General features: G+C 33.2%; 4 protein-coding genes across 4 annotated transcripts; 1 reads left to right on the forward strand and 3 right to left on the reverse strand.

The window, feature by feature from the left end:
• Positions 1 to 2,248: 2,248 nt before the first annotated feature.
• On the reverse strand, positions 2,249 to 4,682 carry LOC102604832 (E3 ubiquitin-protein ligase At1g63170-like). Its single transcript, XM_006346051.2, has 3 exons — positions 3,285 to 4,682; positions 2,859 to 3,210; positions 2,249 to 2,719 (listed from the first exon to the last, which is right to left on the reverse strand). Exons 1-3 carry the CDS (start codon positions 3,761 to 3,763, stop codon positions 2,573 to 2,575), a joined length of 978 nt encoding a protein of 325 aa, XP_006346113.1. The 5' UTR covers positions 3,764 to 4,682; the 3' UTR covers positions 2,249 to 2,572.
• Positions 4,683 to 6,604: 1,922 nt separating this feature from the next.
• On the forward strand, positions 6,605 to 9,721 carry LOC102604500 (protein CWC15 homolog). Its single transcript, XM_006346050.2, has 8 exons — positions 6,605 to 6,742; positions 6,911 to 7,054; positions 8,160 to 8,263; positions 8,386 to 8,427; positions 8,514 to 8,598; positions 8,865 to 8,964; positions 9,227 to 9,327; positions 9,421 to 9,721. The coding sequence occupies exons 2-8, from the start codon at positions 6,924 to 6,926 to the stop codon at positions 9,542 to 9,544; spliced, it is 687 nt and encodes a 228-aa protein (XP_006346112.1). The 5' UTR covers positions 6,605 to 6,742; positions 6,911 to 6,923; the 3' UTR covers positions 9,545 to 9,721.
• A 479-nt stretch (positions 9,722 to 10,200) lies between these two features.
• LOC102605168 (uncharacterized) lies at positions 10,201 to 13,391 on the reverse strand. Its single transcript, XM_006346052.2, has 2 exons — positions 11,241 to 13,391; positions 10,201 to 10,508 (listed from the first exon to the last, which is right to left on the reverse strand). Exons 1-2 carry the CDS (start codon positions 13,083 to 13,085, stop codon positions 10,419 to 10,421), a joined length of 1,935 nt encoding a protein of 644 aa, XP_006346114.1. The 5' UTR covers positions 13,086 to 13,391; the 3' UTR covers positions 10,201 to 10,418.
• A 1,799-nt stretch (positions 13,392 to 15,190) lies between these two features.
• Positions 15,191 to 19,282, reverse strand: LOC102605506 (ABC transporter G family member 26). Its single transcript, XM_006346053.2, has 9 exons — positions 19,066 to 19,282; positions 18,614 to 18,897; positions 18,322 to 18,477; positions 18,043 to 18,226; positions 17,423 to 17,701; positions 17,041 to 17,316; positions 16,682 to 16,966; positions 16,494 to 16,601; positions 15,191 to 15,547 (listed from the first exon to the last, which is right to left on the reverse strand). The coding sequence occupies exons 1-9, from the start codon at positions 19,276 to 19,278 to the stop codon at positions 15,278 to 15,280; spliced, it is 2,055 nt and encodes a 684-aa protein (XP_006346115.1). The 5' UTR covers positions 19,279 to 19,282; the 3' UTR covers positions 15,191 to 15,277.
• Between the last annotated feature and the right edge of the window lie 824 nt (positions 19,283 to 20,106).

A 20,106-nucleotide genomic window follows, 5' to 3' on the forward strand; every position in this document is an offset into this window, starting at 1 on the left:
TTTATATGATGTACTTTGATTTGGCACAAACTTTAAGAAAAATGGAAAGACTTTTAAAACTTGTGGTCCAAAATGAATGATAGAAATTTGTGTGGTTGTAAATCATTTCATTAAGGGTAAAAAAGACATTTTATAGGCAAATTGTTACTTAAAATAGAAATGTGTCATTCTTTTTGGGACTGACTAAAAAGGAAAGTAAGTCATATAAATTGGGACAGAGGGAGTAATATTTTACCGTCTAGTGATATCGATGAAAGTCTTTGACCTAAATGAGGAATTAATTAATTCATCAAAATTTAATCTATCAATTCTTTTATTACTTGTTGTATTCTTTACTTCGAATGTTTTTTTATCATTTACTGTTGTTACTGTTCTTGTTTACTCTGTTTTTTTTCACGTGGCTTCTTTATTGCAGTATTTCTTTTCAATATTTGATGTTGATATGTAATACTTGAGTTGAGGATCTATTTAAAACAATCTATTTGCCTTCGTATGATAGTGTGACTATATATCCCCCCGTAGACACACATTGACTAATTTAAGGTCTTATTATCCCTCAATTTTTATTTTATTTTTGTAATTTTATACATCTTTTGGTTTACGTGGCACATTGAGTGACTCCACATAGTTGAGTCGCGAGGGAGATGTTTGGATGCCACTTAAGCCAAAAAAAAAAGTGAACAAATTACACAAAATGGGTTCGGGGTAATAAGACTTTAGCTCAATTAAAATGTATCAGTATCTCTGATATTTCGGTCATAGTCTATGAAATACTTGTGTATTATTCCTATATATTTAAATATTCAAAATTGGTGTTGGAAGTAAGGAAGAATACAAATGTACCCAATAGTACAAAGAAAGAAAAAAAAACAAATAAAAGTTAAAAAAAAGGAAAAAGTACAAATGTTAAGATGGGCCCAAGGAGTTTTAATGGAGAAAGCCCATTCGTTTAATGGTCCATAGTAAGGACTAAGGAGGTGGGCCAAAAGTAACTATTAAAGTACTGGTCCAACATTATTTTGTTTATTATATTTTGCAAAAATGGTCAAATCATTTCATGTCATCAATAAGTAACATAATATCTAATATAATTAATAGACATTTCAATGCCATGCGATTTCAATCATGATATGAAATTATAAGATTAAATCAGCCTTTGAACATGTGATTTTACGCTGATTTCATCTAATTATTTCATATTATAAGATAAAATCACAAATTCTCCAAAAAAAGGTTTTTCAAATACAAAAATTAACTCACGTTTATATGTACTAACCATTTATTTCAGATGTAAATAAAATTTAGCTTTTGGTGTTCTATGATTCACCTCCAAATAATTAGTAGGTAGTTCGATCCTTCTTATTTCAAAACACTGTATATGGATAGTATGAACGGCCTAAACAAGAATTCTTAACAACGAACAATCAATTCAGATATTCACGACCAAGAGAAATAGTAAAAAAAATATTTTATCTTGGATCTTGGGTGGATAGCGATATCTAAGTCCAATCTACGATAGAAGAGAAGGTTCCATCAGAAAAAAATTATTTATTTCAGTTAAGGTACAATTCATATAATTATTTTTTAAACCATTTATATCTCATATAACGATTATTATCATCAACATAAAAAATTTATTATTTCAAATCAACTTCTACTTTACCATTTATATTTTCCAAATTCATTATTTATTTAATCAAATTTATTTTCCAACCAGATTTATTACTACTTCATTCAATTAAAAGTTTAGTAAAAATATAATTTCCCATCGTTATATTGACTGGACAAGTTGACTGACCACCGGGACATTAATTGATAAAAAATAATTTTCTTAACTTGATCAATAAATGTTCAATTTTATTTTTTTATTAAATTAAAATTTAATCAATAAATATTCAATTTGTTTTAATTGATTTAAAATTTGATTAATAAATATTATCTTTTTTTTAGAATGACTTTGTGATAGTGTACTATGCGATTTTATAAACTTTTGCTTATTCGGTAAGATTGAATAAATACCTCGTTTCTATGTTTACGAGAAAACATACAACATAAAAGTCCTAATTGCATGTCCAAACAAAATTTCAACTTTATCTCACAATTTCATATCTTAATTTTATAACATGATTTCATATCGTATGACCAAACATATTATTCCAATCTTGAGGATAAAACGACTAATAAATAATCACTCTGTAATCGAAAAAATGTTCTTGATTTAAAATTGTGATTAATCATGTCCCCGTCGTTACAAAATTGAAAATTGGCACATATGTGAATTATGAAATCATAAATTCTTCCAAATCTCACTTCAATAGCAACATACATAGTCACTGGTGAACTATAATTTACAATAACTTCTGCTCACTCTAGTAACTATATGTTGCATACAATTTATGTTGACTTTTGACTTAAGAAATTAAAATTAAAAAAAGATAAAAAAGGGAAAATTTGGATGTGGGAGTAAAAAATAAATGAAGTATAATCATAATTTTTTGTATAATCGTGATGTCCGGACGATGATATTTGGTATCTCCCAGCAGCATAAGTATTCGATAACTCTGTCCATAGACTACCTTTCTAATTCTTGTTTACAAAGAGGACAACAAGAAATAATTTTGAGCCATTGATCAACACAATTGAGATGGAATATATGAGAACAAGGCAACTCTCTGATTTCTTCTTTCTCTTTGTACTTTGCCAAACAAATACAACATTCCTGTCATGCCACAAACATACGGTCAAATTCCACGTATAGTCACTAAACTTTATTTACTATATCTGAAACAGACTAAACAGAAAGTAAGACAAACAAATTGAAACGAATGAAGCATTTTGTAATTCAATAGATCACTTACATCACAACTTGTAATCTCCTCTTTATTTCCAATTTCTTTGTACTTCCAACTAGGCAAATTGGAGAGTTGTTCATCAGTTGCACCTCTATCTACTGATCCCATATTCATATTGTAGCCAAGAAAGTTACTCAAAATTGGCACACAACAACACAACAACACAAATAATATGAAGGGAAAAGAGTATGTGACAGCATTCCAAGCTAATAGTGATATGCAAAGAACATGAAGTTTAGGAGCATTATGAAATGATCCAAATCTTGAATCAAATACCCAAACATTCCCCATCACAAACCATATAGCAAAGAAGAACTCTATCCATGTCCTACATCTCTCCATCCGAGACGGTAACTCCCTGAAAAAAGAATTTTTACACTATCAGACCACCTGAAAGATAACAGTTCTATATTGTCAGTGTATATAAGTTACCTTGATTCGTCGTGGCTTATTTGCTGCTCAAGATCAGTATCATCTGTTTGGCTCACATATAATGTCCAATATCTCCAATAAAGCAGAATCAAACTAATGACACAACCAAAACCATATCCAAATACCCAAATCCTCATTGGCCAAACAGGCCTTTCCTCTTTTGTAACAACCAATGTAATTGTTGTAACAATTATTTGAACACTTAAAGCTATACACTCCATAATCATCCAAGTCACAGAATTGAAGGGATTTGAGCCAAGTTCTGATCTTGAACCATTTTGGTAATGAAATACCCTTCTCAAGAAACTAAAACATCTTGATCTTGATATTCGAATTGCCATTCTTACCAAGAATGAAGACGAAGACGAAGAAGAAGAAGAGGAAGGGGGTGTTCTTCTTACATCAAGATTCATTCTTTCTGGACCAATAATCCTAGAATTACACAATGAGTCTGTTGTAATAAAGTAACGGCTACTCATGATTCGAAATGATGACACAAGATTTTTGTCAATAGTGAGAAATTTCTAAAAACTTTCAACTTTGTAGTAACATATCATTACTTACATAAGCAATAATACCTTCGAATTATAAGGCGTGCTAGCCTGCCCCTTTTGGTAATGATTTACTATACTGAGCCCTCTGCTCCACGTATCTAATAAGCTCGTATGGTTCACTATTTATATCGACTAGACCAAAAGAGTGATATAATCGATACAGATAAAGTTTTTTGCATGCCAAATTTCAAGAATCTCAACAGATAAAAGTTCCCACCTTTTTAAGTGAATAAAAGGTATCTACGAGTCCTCTGCCCCACACGTATCTAACCAGCTCACGATTCGCCAAAAGAGTGATTAAGTCGATACAAAGGTGCACTAGCAAACAATTCAACCTATTTCATAAACTCAAGTTTCAATCTTTAAAAATGTTTTTTCTAATAACTGCAAAATTTCAACAAAAAAGGTGAAACAGAGGAATCAAGAAAAGGTTGGATTAAGCAAAGGGGTTACTACGAGCCCTCTGCCCCACGTATCTAACTAGCTCGTGTGGTTCACCACCACTAACACCAAAAGAGTTGATCAATCAAAGGGGTACTACGAGCCCTTTGCTCCACGTATCTATCTAACTAGCTCGTATGACTCACAACTACTAACACCAAAAAGAGTGATTCAGTCAATACAAAGTCGTACAACAAAAAAGTTCCCACCTTTAAGAATTTAAACAAGACAAGAATTCAGAATACAAAACAAGAGAAATGAAAGTGAGAATAAAAAGGGAAAAAAATAAAACAAGAAGAGAAAAATAGGTTAATGGAGTTGAACAAACATGACATAAGGAAGGTAAAGATTGGTTTCAAGATGGTGACCAAGAATCAAACAGACACCTTTTTTTTTTTTTTTTTTTTTTTTTTTTTTTTTTTAAAGTGAATATTTTTAAAGAAGTATAATAACTGTTGGCCTAACTTATTCAGAAGATTTTGGCTTTTTTTTTTTTGTTTATTTAAGAAGAAGCAAAGTATGAAAGATAAAAGCAAATGTGGGGTTCTTGAAAAATACATTACTCTTAATTTTTGTGATGTTAACTTTGAGTCAATCCAATTTTTTTGATACAAATGTTAAGATAATGTATTATTTTTATTTATTTGTATAAATAAGTAATTAATTTTTTTGAAAAGTGGCGGGTACAGTAGTTAATCGGTTGCTGAGGATAGCAGTTGGCCACCTAATCAAAAACCAGAAGTACAAGCAACTTTAGTCATTGTATTGTGTAGCGTATTCGATGCGAAGTCAGAATTTTAATTTGAAAAAATGGTTTGATATATTCTTCGAACTGATATATCTTTATCATAAAAGTGGTTCGTTATAAAAGTGATTCACAAAAATGACTTATATATGCTCTTTTCATCTAATAATTGTGGAAACATAAAATTTTACATTTTAAAAAATTACCCATATTATTATTTATATATACTATGCTTTACGTTGAAAAATACAAAATTCAGATGAACCGGATAATTCTATCAACACGACTCTCTTTGCGTCTCCTACCAACTTACCAAGAGAACGTGTGGTTTAATATTAGTGGTCAGCCACTGTCAGGGCTGGTGCCTTTGATTTTGTACAAAATAAAATAATACTATACTTTTGATTAAGACCTTTTGTTTTCATTTACTTAATTTTAAGCTATATAAGTGCATCGAATTTCAGTAATTTTAGGTCAAATTTTATATTTATATTAAAAATTTACTAGTTATGTATAAAAATTAAATTTGAAATTCAGTTAATGACATTTGATATCGCTATCTTGAAATTTTAAGCTCATAAAATTTAAATTTTGACTTTGTCTCTAACTTTAGTCTATCTTTTTGTATTTATATATTTTGGATTTTGAAAAATCTGAAAACTTAAGTTTATCCACTACTCAAATATATCGCTTCTTGCTAGTCCATGTATATTAAAAATAAATCTTACATGTCTTCTTATTTTTATTTTTTTAAGATTTAATTTTATTCTTATCATTAAGTAATTATTAGAATATTAGTGGTTAAATTTACATTTTCAAACATCATTAATATGGGCAACTTAAGAGAAGCGCAAAATCGATATTGTATTAGTAAAAAAATAAATAACTAAAGTTGATTAAGTAACTATTTATTTATCAGAAATCATATGAGATTTGAGTTTTTTGAGTTCAAAACTTTAGAAAAATAATTTCAAGTCTCAGTTAATCAAAATTTAATATTAATATATATTTAGCAAATTTAATATGTATGTATATAAAATTTGAAACTAAAATTATTAAATACGATCGAATCCGTACGAAACAACCAAGGCCTCTTGTGTCATTGGCATCAATGGATATGGATTGTCATTGTTACATAACTTCTCCAACTAATAATTGTGACTAAGAACAAAAATCATAAAAATCTTGAATTGTGGGTCTCTATTTTTAGATATTTTTCCATTTCTAAGTTGTTGCCTTGTTGGCTTAGCATACTTTGCTCCTAATCGACCTTTATTAGTGAACGTATAGTGAATTAACGATTTAAAATTCATCTTATTTTCTGTCATAATCTACACTTATATGTTCAAATGGTCATTTGTCATTAGGTTGAATCACTCGATCAAATTTAATCAATTTATGCAAATGAGTATATATTCTTGATAAATTCGAATCAAAATATATGTAAACATATAGATAGGAATGTCGATCAGATCAGACATAATTAGAAAGGATTTTTTTAAAATTTCTTTTTATAAAAGTTAATTGAATAATGCATGATTTGGACCCCACATATTATAAATTGTGAAATATTTGGCGGCGCATATTCTTTATCCCCAAGCGCATAGGCGGTGCGTCTTCCCCAAACAATCCGGTGTGAATCGGGTCGAACCAAAACCCGAACCTTCCAGCTCCGATCATCTCTCCAATTCCGCCGGCAATTTCCATCACTCGTTAAGGTAATTGAAAATCCGATTTCGAATTTCGAAATTAGGGCTCGAAATGAATTTTTGTTTTCTAGGGTTCTTAGTGATTATTTTAACCTAATTTGATTGTTTGTTTGTTGATGTTTACATTCATGAAAGAAAATTTGGATTTCTGAGTAAAGAAGTTACTTTTTATCACAGAGAATTTTGAAGTATGACAACTGCTGCTAGACCTACATGGGCACCAGCTAAAGGAGGGAATGAACAAGGTGGAACTAGAATTTTTGGTCCATCTCAGAAGTATTCTTCAAGAGACATTGCAGCTCACACTACTTTAAAGCCCAGGCAAGTAATTTGAAATATTGCTTCTTTTTTATTACTACTTCCGTGTTTCAATCTGTTTGTATGATTTTTGACTTAACACGGAATTTACTGAGTCTAAAGATGGGATTTTTGTGGCTCAACTTACCTGGCTCGAACCTGCATTCCTTTTCGGTTATTGAGTCTGTAGATGTATGATCTTATTTTGCATTCAGGTGAAGTGAAGTGGCTTATGCTCATTTTTTTTAGAAGGGTAAATATAAGTGAAGTAGATTATGTTAAAGCGGAACTAAGCCCAATTGGAAGGTTATGTTGAATATAATTGAGGCTTATAATGATAATATGGTCAGTAGTTCCGCTTGTTATATTTATTGTCTCCTCCTATAGTTGTAGTCCAACAGACATGGTTTCCCCATAGAATTACCTGGGAAGTTCTGTTTAGTCAATCTTCTTAATAGAAAGGCGTTGCACATTTATGATACGACTAAAGATATGCAGTTTTATTTTCTACTCTGTATGGGTAATATGGTAAGTTGTTCTTAATTTGAGTTGTTGTAAATAAATGCGTCAATAGTATGTCAAGGATCAATTTATCAAAACGATAGCATGGCAAGGAACTGTGTGTATCACGAATGCTATAATTAGAAAATGTTGTATAGTGTGACATATCCTATGTCCATTTTATCTACTTATTGCAGTTCATGGTATGAATGTAGGTTATTGTAGATTCTAAGTGAGTTTAGTTCGTGTCACTTACGAGTAGAAACAGTTCTGATCCAAGTTGATTTGAGGGCTGAATTGATATATTTGCGTGAGAAATAGGGTGGATGATGTATGCTGTAATTTGTCCAACTGGTTGATGAACTTGAATTGGTCGTATTCCTGGCACATGGAATTTTAGACAGTTTATTTTTTTAACTCAATGGGTTTGTCATTAAGGTAACATAAGTTGGTTGTCCTCCTAATTGTATCATGAATCTGAATTGAACTCGATACTGTTATCATGCACATTACACACAAGGCGTTTCTCTATTTCCATTAATGATTCTGCCCGAGTTGCGTAAATTGATTGTCCTCTAAATTCTATCATGATTCCAAATCTCTACTTCCATCGTTGTGTATGATTCAGAAAGGAGGGACAGGACACTCAGGATGAGTTGCATAAGAGAAATCTCCGGGAAGAGTTGGAGGACCGTGAGCGGAGACATTTTTCTTCAAAAGACAACAGCTACGGTATGTGAAATGTGAACAGACTCTCTCCCTCCCTGCCTACCTCCTGCACACACGTATGGACTCATATCAAATTCCTATCTGATTTTGTTCAACTCATAAACTTATACTATGTATTGTTGCAGAGGACAGAGATTGTAGAAAGAGTGGTCAACTGCTTTTAGATGGTGAGTGCTGTTTGTTCAATAGACTAGTCTAGAATTTCAACAAGATATTCATCATGTTTCCACTATTATATGATATTCTGCTGCAGGTGCTAAAAGAGAGATTGAAGACCGCATTGTTCCACGCAGCGCTGATGCTGATGATGATGCAGACACCAAAAGTGACGATGAGAGGTTTGTACCTTGTTCCCCATTTGTACAAAAATGCTTTTAGTAAGCTCCTATTTGTGCAAACGTTGGAATGCTTGATAGTTTTTCATTGATAAATAAGGGATGTTGGACATTTGTTTTTTGTTGTATGATGAAAATTTGTTGCAGAATGCATGTACTTAATATTTTCAGTTCATCGCTGATATTTTTCCACCCTTACTGCAGCTTTGCATTAAGACTGTATTATTTTGTTACTTCAAAACCTTATAAGTTGTTTACGCTGATTTTAGTGAGGACGATGACGATGATGATGATGAAGATGATACAGAGGCTCTACTGGCAGAGCTTGAACAGATAAAGAAGGAAAAAGCAGAGGAGAAACTCCGAAAAGTATGTATTACTAAATGCTCGATAGTTTCTTTGCCAATTTGTTATGTGGGTCCTTCAAATTTCTTGTTTCTTAAACTGCATTTCCTGAGGTTAATATTGGCGGTATTCCTTCTCCATGCGAATAGCTTCTAGAACTGTGTAAAATTTCCATTTAGAGCTGTAGACAGAAGGGAGTACCAATCGACAATCGTCATATTCATCTGATGATGTGAATACCAACAATCAACACTGCTATGAACTCAAAGTTGTGTGATTTTGGCAGGAACGACAAGAGCAAGAGGAGGAGCTTAAAGTAAAGGAAGCAGAATTGTTGAAGGGAAACCCTCTTATAAACCAGCCAACGTCTTTCAGTGTGAAGAGAAGGTTAATCCCTTAAGACATGGCTTCTTTTAAGATTCTTTAGCTTTACTTCTGTGTAAAATTTACCACATTTGTCTTTGATTTGTTTCTCTCTAGGTGGGATGATGATGTGGTCTTCAAGAATCAGGCTCGCGGGGAACTGAAGGTAGCCAAGCGCTTTATTAATGACACCATCCGGAATGACTTCCACAGGAAGTTTCTCCACAAATACATGAAATGATAATAGGATTTTGATGTGAAAAAAAGAAGCAAGCAACAAACATTAGTGCCTAGTGGATTGTTTTTTGTTTCAGTTATGTTTCTCAAATGTCTACATCACCCTGGTATAACATTCAAGCATCACTGTAATATTGTCATTCTTAAACTAGCTATGGAAATACATTTCTGTTTTTTATTATGTTCTCATCTCTTACAGTTTGAACTGATTAGCAGAAAAGCAAAAAAAAGAGAAGGAAGGCCAAATACAATAGACAGGTGAGAGTTGTACCTACTAAACACTTATATTCAAACTGTGTTATTTGAACACATATTTCGTAATTCTAAACTTAGTTTAATGCTTGAATGCCACTGGCTCTGATGTAGCACGAGCGACCAATGAGAAAATGCCACATCACAAAAGGAAAAATGTCAAAACTGAAAAAACTTTATTTCACATTTTAAAATCCTATTTGGTTTGTTGGTTCTTATGAATAAATAAAATATTGTTGGTCATAACATTTTAAGAGAAAAAAAAGGCAGTTTGGTGCACGAAGCATTTCACATTCACGTAGGTAAGGGCTGCACCCCTGAGAGAAGGAAAAGGATCTGTCAAAACAATTCTATTTCTCTTCAAAAGATCAAAGATTTTACAAAGAAGATACAATATACAATTGTATGCTCCAATTTTAATAATTTACCAAACTTCTGCACACTATAAACAGCTTTTTCTGAGAAGAAAAAAAAATCCTCAAACACAGGTAGAAAACAAACAACAGTTGACTGGGAGAAAAAAAAATTCACTTCATCTTGCAATGCTTTTCCATCAAAGAAAGTAATAGGGGGTTCTTTTCAATGTCTTCAAAGGTTAAGGCATTGCAAACACAGATTTGTTCTACTTATTCCTTCTGTTCTTCCAATACAAACTCAACATACAAATCTTTAATCGCGATCACAACAGTAGTTATCAGTGGTCCCATTATTGCTCCCTGCGCAACATAAACACACAATTAATATCAAAGATGCAACCTTTATGGTAATGAAATCATCTCAAGTGAAAGAGATAATGGTCAAAAACACATATGAACTATCCTTGTTTTTACGAAACCACACCCCAACTACTAGTTGTTCCCTTTTCCTACAAAGAACTATGAACATCTATGTATTTTTCAGGTCCTACTCAAGTCATCAAGTGACATATAAAGCAAAGAGACATCTTTATACATGCGAAAAGATGACAAAGGAAACAACTGATAATTGGCCTAATCAGTCATGTTTTAATACATAATGTTGATAGTTCAGGTAGGAAAAGGAAGCAATTGATAGTTGGGGTGTGGAACTCACAAAAAAGTAATAGTTCAGGTGTGTTTTTGACTATTAACTCCAAGTGAAATAAAGAGAGTCTAGTTCCAAGACCATCATGATCTAGACAATAACTGGAGTTAAGAATAAGGTTGAAAGGGAAGGCACTCATAGCTTCTTTCCACAATAGAATTATCGTCTTTCCTGTCATGTTGTTTCGTGTGACAATCATAAGGACTAAAAAGTTCACATTTTTCTGTCTTATATTGGTGATATCTTAATAGCTGATGTATAGCAGTTGCAAATTCTCCATGTTCACTTCGTTCTTCATACTCAACAAGAAGACAACATGACAGGTAACATAAGTAATGCAAGAAAGTCAGAATGGAAATTCAAGAGGGAGTATTGTTTGTGATTACCTCAAATGCAGAAGGGAACAATGTCATTCCTCCAATAATGCTGAGACCAGTGAGATACGCGTTATAGCCAGGTATATCTTCCATAATTTCGGATGTACCATAGTCCATAAGTATGAGATGTATAATCGATAAGCTGATGGCCAATACATACTGACCTTCAAGCACCAACTGTAAAGCAGCTGGGATGGTTGAAAACAGTGATGGGAAAATAGGAAACAAAGGACTAAGAAATGCGAGGATTGTTGACATGTACAAAAAATGGATGGAGAATAATCTGAACAAGAGCCAAGTTAGACACCCCTGAAAGAGTGCAATCTCAGCAGTTGCTAGAAGAACCCCAGAAATAGCTTTGTCAAGAACCTCAACACTTCGCCTCCTTGCGGAATGTGACATAGGGAGCATAGACATGACCTGTTCTGTTACTCCACCAGAATCCGATGTGATGAGATAATAAAGTACCCAAATGAATACCATTAGCTGAGATACAAAATTAAAAAGACCAGCAGCACCCGAAACTATGGAATTCCCAATCAAGAACACGACCTTCATGCTTCCACCTAAAACAGATGTGCTACTAACCAGTATCCGTTGCATTACATTTACTCCTTGGAGAGCGAACCCTTTGGCTTTCTCAACCAAGTCCTCTCTAGTGATCAGAAGTTCCCTGAACATCACATCTACTTCTGCATATATTTGTGCCCATTCACGATCTTTAACCCTCCTTTTCAGGCTTAAGAATTTCTCTGCATAAGGAGAGGGGGATGCCAAAGCCGTGGATTGATTAAATGTGTTATTTGCAGGAACTATTACAAAATGTTTTATCCCAGAAACAAACTCCGTCATATTATATTGCATAGCATAACCATCTATCTGGGTAAATACTGTCTCATACACTTGAGATGTGTACTTATCCACCATCCCGGGGACATCATTTTCGTCCATCCACTGCTTAACACCGATTTTCTCAGCATAGTTACTCTCCTCTACATGGGATTTCAATGCAATAACAGCATCTTTCCCCTCCATACCAATCTTATACGAGAAGAAAATCATACCTGCCAAAGAACCCACACTCAATCCAACAATCAACCCAATTGCCACAATTGTCTTCAACTTCTTCAATATCCCTCTAGTAAAGAAAGCAGTAATAGCGAACCTACGAAAGCTATGACTTCTTAAAGATGTTACTGCATTCATAGTTGAATCCACACTATTAGCAGTCAACATAAATCCCAATGCAAGAAGTGCAACTGATCCAATCCCACCAATCTGCTCATAAGCAATCACAAACACCCCAAAAGACATAAGCCACCTCAACAACACGAAAAATCCACTCGTATGACGCCTCGTCGAGTTACCTTTAGGCCTCCTAAGAACAACCCTAGAAATCTTCTCTTTAATATCAACAAGGGTCCCTAGAAAAACACTGAAAACAGCTACAGGGACAGCTAAAATAGTCTCAGTAAGACCTAACTTTAAAGGTTCAGACCAAAATGCAACAAGGGTTTGTTGAATTCCCCTTAATGGAATTGAACAAAGCACAGCCCATAACATAGCTCTCAAATACTCTTCAAGCAATTTACCAACACCATAAATAATGAAAAATGTGAATACAAGTCCAGCATGAGCCATAGCTATATAAAGGGCTAGTCTCACCTGAGGGTCAGCAGACACTGAATCTTGATTTGGGTCATTTTCTTTTCTTGGCTGAGCCTCTGAAGGAACCTTGTTCTGGGGTTTTGGTTCTTCTGGTTTCCTCATTGAAGCTGATCTAAACATATCTTGCCAAGGTGGATTAACAACACTTGATTCAGATTTTGGGTCTGAATAAGGTATCAGCTCCATTAATTTCTGATAAAGATTGTTTTTTTTTTCCCTCAGAAAACTCAAAAGACTCAATCTTTATGACTATGCTTCTTCAAAAATGGGAAAATTCTTAAGATTGACTTTCTTGATTCACCATTAATGGTGACTTTAAGTTTTACAGTAAGATTTTTTTAAGGGAATTTGCAGGGTTGAGGGTATTTTTGGACTAAGCTGACACAAGAAGAATTTGTCAGATTTGTGAATCCCCAATGGGAATTTTTTTGGAGGACTTATTATTACTGATTCATAGACTCAATATGAAAGATGTCTTTATTAGTATCCACAACTTCAACTGATCCCAAAACAATTCAATGATTTGAGGACCACTTAGTTTTTTTTTTAGTCACATGGTACTTTACTGTTTCCTTGACAATGACAGTTTTACCCTTTGTTCAATTCCTCATCTAAGGTTATTTTTGTCTTTTAATATTGTTTGATACTCCTCTCGTTTTGATTTGTATGTCAGGTTTTGACTCAACACGTGTAGTCTTTGGCTTTTCGTATACGATATCATCTATGATTTATTGTGTTTAGATGACCACATCTTGTTGTTGTTGTTGTTGTTTTTGTTATGATTCCTTAGGTGACTGACTGACCACATCTTGTTGTTGTTGTTGTGATTACCTGCATATATACTCCGCTTCTTTACTATTACTTGTCATGTTTCTCTCTACTATTGTTTTTCTTTTAATGATTGTTTTGATTTGCTTGAGTCGGGACTCTTTTGAAAATAATCTCTCTACCTTGAAGAGTTTGTGGTAAGGATTTGCCTATACTTTAACCTTTCCAAAATCAACTTTGTGAGATTTCATTGGATATGTTATTGTTGTTCCTGATTTTGAGTTGACAACTTAAACTAAAGATACATTAAATATACTAATATATTTTGAATCTTAAATATATTATGTGAATAGTTGAAATTAGAAATTTATTGATTAAGAATAAAAATATTTCTTTTTTTAAATAGACTAAAAAAAGTAATAGCTATAGATTTTACCCTATGACTAAAGCATTCTTTAGGACTTGAATTTGCCAATGATGTTCTTCCTTCCAAATATGTCCCTAGAGATATTTGCAATAATAATTATTCCATTTTTTACCCTTTTGATAATAAATAAAATAAAGTAGTAAAAATTTAAAAGGGGCTATTTATATAATGATGATAACTAGAGGGGTCAAAATGTGATTAAGCAATAACTCAAACAATTTGAACGTGGGATGTGGGGTTTAAGGGACCCACCGAAGAATACGGCAGATGTAGACATTAGCACCATTACGACCAACGTGATTCACCCTTTATTTTGTTTTTTTTTTTCATTCCGTGTTTGATATTTGTATTGAGATTCGACTAAATTTAGATCTATCAAAAAGTTTCATATTATGAGGTAAATTGTTCTCTAATAAAGATAATTTCATATCCTAGAGTTTGATCGTAACTCGTGAGATTTTTTATTAAGAATAAAAGAGTGTGTTCTACGCTCTTTAATTTTCTTTTATTTCTCTCCCGATGTTCGATGCTTATATTAAGATTGAATTAAACTTAGATCAGCGCCAAGAAGTTAGCGGAAAAAATGCTCTCTAATAAAAATGACTCTATATTAAAGATTTTAATTTTGAAGCTTTGTATTAAGGATGAAAGAATATTTATACCTCCACGATGGTTGATAATAACTTTAAATAATATTTCATTAATTGTTAAGTTGATCCCCATTATTAATTGCTTTAAAGATATATGGAATATCGTAATTTTAATTGTTTTGAGACCTGACTAATTCAATTTTTATTTGCATTATAATTATAATTACCTTGTTATATTGAAATTATATTTTCTTGTACTTCAAATCAAATGATCTTTAAAAAAAGTTTACACAAACCAAAATAATTAACATGTCATTTAATTTAATATCCATATAGAAAACCTCCTTTCTTCGTGGGAGGAGGAACTAAAAATAAAAAATAAAAAGTAAAGATCCTTTTATATATTTATTTTAGCTTCATCTCACAAGAAAAGATTGATAAAATCAAAATGATTACTTTCAAAGATACAATCAAAGAAAAAAATTGATAATTGAATTCCCCATTAGTCAATAATACATCAATAAATTAATTCTCATTTGTCATCTCTTCACATTTTTCATCAACCAAAAAGAAAAAAAAGTTTTTTTTTGGGTTTAAAGATTACAACTATTAATTTTTCTCCTTAGGCAAATATAAGCTAAAAATCTATAAATAATAGCCATTGCTAATAAAACCCAAACTTCTTTTAATCCACCATTTAATCCAACTGTGTCAAATGAAGGAGAACTTTGAAGAGTTCTACAACCCTCTTTGCTTTCACAATTATATAAATCATCTCCTGAATATTGCACTTTTAATAATAGCCTAAATCCATAGTACATGAATGATAAGTACTTTAGCCACCTCATGAATTTTGGTATATGCTACAAAAAGAAAAAAAGTCAATTTCATCAGTGGCGGAGTCAGAAATTTTATTAAAGATGTTCGAAATATAAAGAAGTAAACATAGAAAGAAACCAGCGATTCAATTGATTATACAACAACAACATACCCAGTGTAATCCTATAACAGTAGAGTGGTATACCCCTACCTTGATAGACCTCAACTTAAGGAAAAACATAAATAATGGAAATGAAGAAATCATGGCAAAATACTACAGAAAGTATGACAAAGTATTCTAAAAAAATAACAGTAACTACAACAAAATAGTGCGATAATCGAAGTACAAGAGAGAGTAGATAGTAACAAAAATCGAAGGACAAGAAATTACAAGAGAAATACTATGACTACTAGTATGGAAGGATAAACAAGACAACAATCTATTACCTACTAACCTTCTACCCTAATCCGTGTCCTCCACACCCTCTTATATAAGAACATACCTTCATTGGATGTTAATAAAAGAAAAACTTTTTCAACCTAGACATAGCATGTTCTTTTTTGGGACACATAGACTATTACAAACGTAAATTCGTAGTTTCTAAATTACAATAGATTGAACAGTAAGAAATAAAGGTCGAACTCATCAAATTTAATTCACAATAGTTATTACTAGCTGTTTGCAAAACTATTTTTATTTTATCAAAGAAGACATTGTTTTGGAAAATGTTGACACTCCACTTTGTTGGGCTTCATTTGTTATTAACATATGACAAAAGAAGTATCACCAAGTTAACTTGAGTAGGATTCTTGGTTTCAACTTTTCTTAGCATGAATAATAATGTTATAAGTACTATTACTCGAACTCTTTAAAAATGTCGACTGGTGCTTGTGAGATCCTCCAAAAGTAGTGCATTTTGGAGAATCCGACATGGTGCAGCTACATTTTTGGAGGGTCCGAGCAACATAGCTATTTTCTAATTTGGTTACCTGAACATAGTAACCTCCAGTGAGAAGAAACAACATCAATATCAGTGAAGCAACCATCCCAGCCCTTCTAATACTCATAACTGCAGCTCCAAACAGCTCTCCAGCTCCCTATAACAAGAAAAAACATTCATATTTTCCAAAACAATTGAGTACAACGTTTTCAGTTCGCGAAAAAAAATTGGACTTACCTGGCTAGTTATCGCTATTAATAGTGTTGCAGCCAACGTAAGAAAGAAGCATTGGACGGTCCTCTTGAAGCCAGCCATGAAATACACAATGCACATGAAAAACGTCGGATACAAAATGTGTGCTACCATGTCACACAATGTGCTGCAGACATAATAGACACTTAGTCTATACATGTCTGCTTTCCTTTCCTTCACCAAATACATCTTCTCGAATGGGAAAACATACACTGCTCCGAAAATTGAAGAGGAAGTCCAGAAGATACAGATGTAGAACATTAAACCAATCTGCAATGAAGGTATAAGTTTTAACTTTCTTGAAAATACTACAAGGAGAGAAAAATGTAAGATCAGGATTTTGCCTGATCGCGTAGTTGAGCTTCAGTTGCAGTTGAGGATTTCCACCAAAGAAGTCCGAGCAGTAGTGCAACTCCAACAGATTGAACTAACCGGAGCTTGTCAAAATAGTCTCTGCATCTCTCCCTGTATGTTCGCTTTGACAGTACCCTGAATTGTTCCCACCAGGATATAGTCCAATCTTTCCTTACTTTAACTGCCATTTGTAGATGCTCTGGTGCTTTCGACCCTTGATGATTCTCTTTCGGCTCCAACAGGACTTTGTACTTGTGTTGCAGATACTAATGTTCATAGACATAATTTCTGTGAAAGTATGTCCCATAAAGAGCTTTCAAGTAAACTAAACGAAACACGTTAAATCAGAACAAGTACAAATGAGAATCATACTCTGATGACAATCTTCTCTCGTTCGTTAGTGACTTGAGGTGGATACAGATCATCAGGAACACTGATATCATTTACTTGTCCTGTTGCTAAATCCAGCAGGAACTCTGCTGGATTCATGGCTATTTCCGGGATGAAACCTAGAGACGAAAAGTACTCCATCGAATCCCCCGCCTTACCATAGTAAACCGGATAACCTTCTGCTATCAACAGAATTTTTTCAAACATGTGGAAAATCCTGCTTGAAGGCTGGTGAATTGTTGTTATGATTGTCTTTCCCATCTGATGAACAAAATGTATTAGCATTTGGCTAACTTGTTCCAGAGTAAAAAGAATGGTTTACTCCCTCCGTTTCAGTTTGTTTGTCTGGTTTTGACTTGGAACGGATTTTAAGAATGTAAAGAAGTCTTTGGAATCTTGTGATCTTAAGCTAAAGATACGTAGAATGTACCAGAATGAACTTTAATTTTGTAGTCTTAAACATGTCACGTGGAAAGTTAGAATTACAGAGTTGCATAAAAAGAAAGTGACATTCTTTTTGAAACGGATGAAAAAGGAAAGCAAGACAAACAAATTGAAACAGAGAGAGTAGCAAATAGTGAAAATATGGTTGAAGTGTTTACTTTAGCAAGCCCTTGAAGAACCTGAAGTAGTCTATTTGCAGAGGTCGAATCAAGGCCTGAAGTTGGTTCATCGAGCAAGAGAAGAGAAGGATCAACAAGGATTTCATGACCTATGCTAGCTCTTTTTCTTTCTCCACCGGAAACACCTTTAACAAGTCCTCCACCTATTCTTGTGTGACGACATCTACAATTGTGAAATTCACGAGTGAACAGTTGCAACGATAGTTGCTTTTAGTGAGTATTGAAGTTCATGAAAGGCAGAAATGGTAACAAACGTACCTTTCAAGGCCTAATTCCTTAATAATCACTTCTACTCTTTCATACTTCTGACGTCGACTCATCTTGCATGGAAGTCTTAAGAATGCAGCAAAAACTAAAGTTTCCTCAACCGTCAATTGTGGAAAAAGCACATCATCTTGTGTCACGAAACCCACCCTAGACATAAGCACATATCGCAAACTGAAGTTAATACAAGTCCATGTACACTGAAAGAAAAACTTGTATCTACTCTCTGGTTTAAGACAGCAAATAAAAGGAGGCAATTTTTTCTCTATTGATGGATAGGTACCACCTTCTTTTAAGAGCTGGATTATATGGAATGTCATTGTAAGTGACGGTTCCTTTGACATTTTCGTGCAATCTTCCACCCAATATCTTTAACAAAGTCGTTTTTCCACTGCCCGAAGGTCCCATTAAGGCAAGAATTTCACCCGGACTAATGCTTCCCGTTATACCCTTGAGTATATGTTTGTAATTATCATGTTCAAACTGAGAAGCTACCTTTGAGACAACTGCCTTGACAGGATTGTTGGAGAACGCTTGGTTAGCCTTCACCTTGTACTCTACATTTGCAAACTGCATACAAAACCATTCACATTACAGAAGCCACGACTCGTAAGCATATATCATGAAATTTAGTGATGCCAAATGGGGCGGTGCAGATCAGAGCAGGTGAAGCCTTCGCGAGGCCACTAGTTTGACATGTCCTGCCCTGCCCCGTTTAACATTAAGAAGAAAAAGTACCTTGAGGAATATGGGAAGAGGTTGATCTATATGAGCGATAGACGTATCATGTTCAACTTCTATATCAATTTCGGAGCTTCTGTTTCTAAGATAAGCTTGAGACATGAACTCTATGTTATGTCCAAAACCATTACTTCCAGCAATCTGCATTGAGCCAACAGTTGGAAGGGACAACGACAAGTCCTCGATTTCATCTTGTGCCACATGCTCCATTGTATCATAAAAAGGAAAATTTGTATCTTCTTTACAAAGTTCATGACAATTATATATGGTAAGATAAGTTGAGGAACAAAACTAGAATTTTGCCTAAAATCTTGAAACTTGTTGAAACACATGCTTTCTATTGAAACCTACTAGATATACTTTGGTTGGTGATCTTTATGCATTGTATGATCTTTGAGGTCAATTTCTAGTTATGGCAGCACAACCTTGTTGCTCTTTCACCTATTATTATTACTAGTTTCTGGCAACGTGCGTTGCACGTTTATCCCTTACTATTGTTATATAATTTAAAAATGTGTTATCAAATAGAAAATGCTTAAATCAACAATATTAATTTTACCAATTACATTTCATGTATTAAATAAAATACATAAAAAGGGATTGAGCATTTGGCATCAAGCAAGAAGTATGTGAAATCAATTAAGATAATATAGTCTCTTAACTCTGTGTCACTGTGTGTGAGTCTTTTTTATGATCTAAATATCATTGATAACCTTTTATAGCCATGAATGGATAAAAAAAATCATGCAGGCTTATTGACAAGATTGCCTATTTTATTTTAATGAGAAACGGAGCATGAAATATTGTATTATTTAAGTAATGTTCTAGAATTAAAAGGCTAATCAAAGAATACATGAAGATACACTTTCAAAATTTTACAAGATTAAAAAGCAATTACATCCAAAATATAAAAGTAACAGATAAAGAATTAACAAACTGGACTTCATACATACAACTATTTCAAAAGCTCATAATAATAGCTAAAAGATCACAACACCACAATGAGTTCATTAGAAATGCAAAAGAAATTATAAAAAA

Source organism: Solanum tuberosum, unplaced genomic scaffold, assembly GCF_000226075.1.
Source record: "Solanum tuberosum cultivar DM 1-3 516 R44 unplaced genomic scaffold, SolTub_3.0 scf00076, whole genome shotgun sequence".
In the NCBI taxonomy this organism is placed as follows: domain Eukaryota; kingdom Viridiplantae; phylum Streptophyta; class Magnoliopsida; order Solanales; family Solanaceae; genus Solanum; species Solanum tuberosum.

Coding starts and splice junctions, on each gene's coding strand:
- LOC102604832 (XM_006346051.2), bottom strand. CDS start 3,763: ATGAGTAGCCGTTACTTTATTACAACAGACTCATTGTGTAATTCTAGG. Junction 3,211..3,284: donor ATAAGCCACGACGAATCAAG/GTAACTTATATA, acceptor TTCTTTTTTCAG/GGAGTTACCGTCTCGGATGG. Junction 2,720..2,858: donor AGGAGATTACAAGTTGTGAT/GTAAGTGATCTA, acceptor GTGGCATGACAG/GAATGTTGTATTTGTTTGGC.
- LOC102605168 (XM_006346052.2), bottom strand. CDS start 13,085: ATGGAGCTGATACCTTATTCAGACCCAAAATCTGAATCAAGTGTTGTT. Junction 10,509..11,240: donor TGTTCCCTTCTGCATTTGAG/GTAATCACAAAC, acceptor TATGTTGCGCAG/GGAGCAATAATGGGACCACT.
- LOC102604500 (XM_006346050.2), top strand. CDS start 6,924: ATGACAACTGCTGCTAGACCTACATGGGCACCAGCTAAAGGAGGGAAT. Junction 8,428..8,513: donor TGGTCAACTGCTTTTAGATG/GTGAGTGCTGTT, acceptor ATTCTGCTGCAG/GTGCTAAAAGAGAGATTGAA. Junction 9,328..9,420: donor TCTTTCAGTGTGAAGAGAAG/GTTAATCCCTTA, acceptor GTTTCTCTCTAG/GTGGGATGATGATGTGGTCT.
- LOC102605506 (XM_006346053.2), bottom strand. CDS start 19,278: ATGGAGCATGTGGCACAAGATGAAATCGAGGACTTGTCGTTGTCCCTT. Junction 18,478..18,613: donor AATCCAGCTCTTAAAAGAAG/GTGGTACCTATC, acceptor GCTTATGTCTAG/GGTGGGTTTCGTGACACAAG. Junction 16,602..16,681: donor TAATAGCGATAACTAGCCAG/GTAAGTCCAATT, acceptor TTCTTGTTATAG/GGAGCTGGAGAGCTGTTTGG.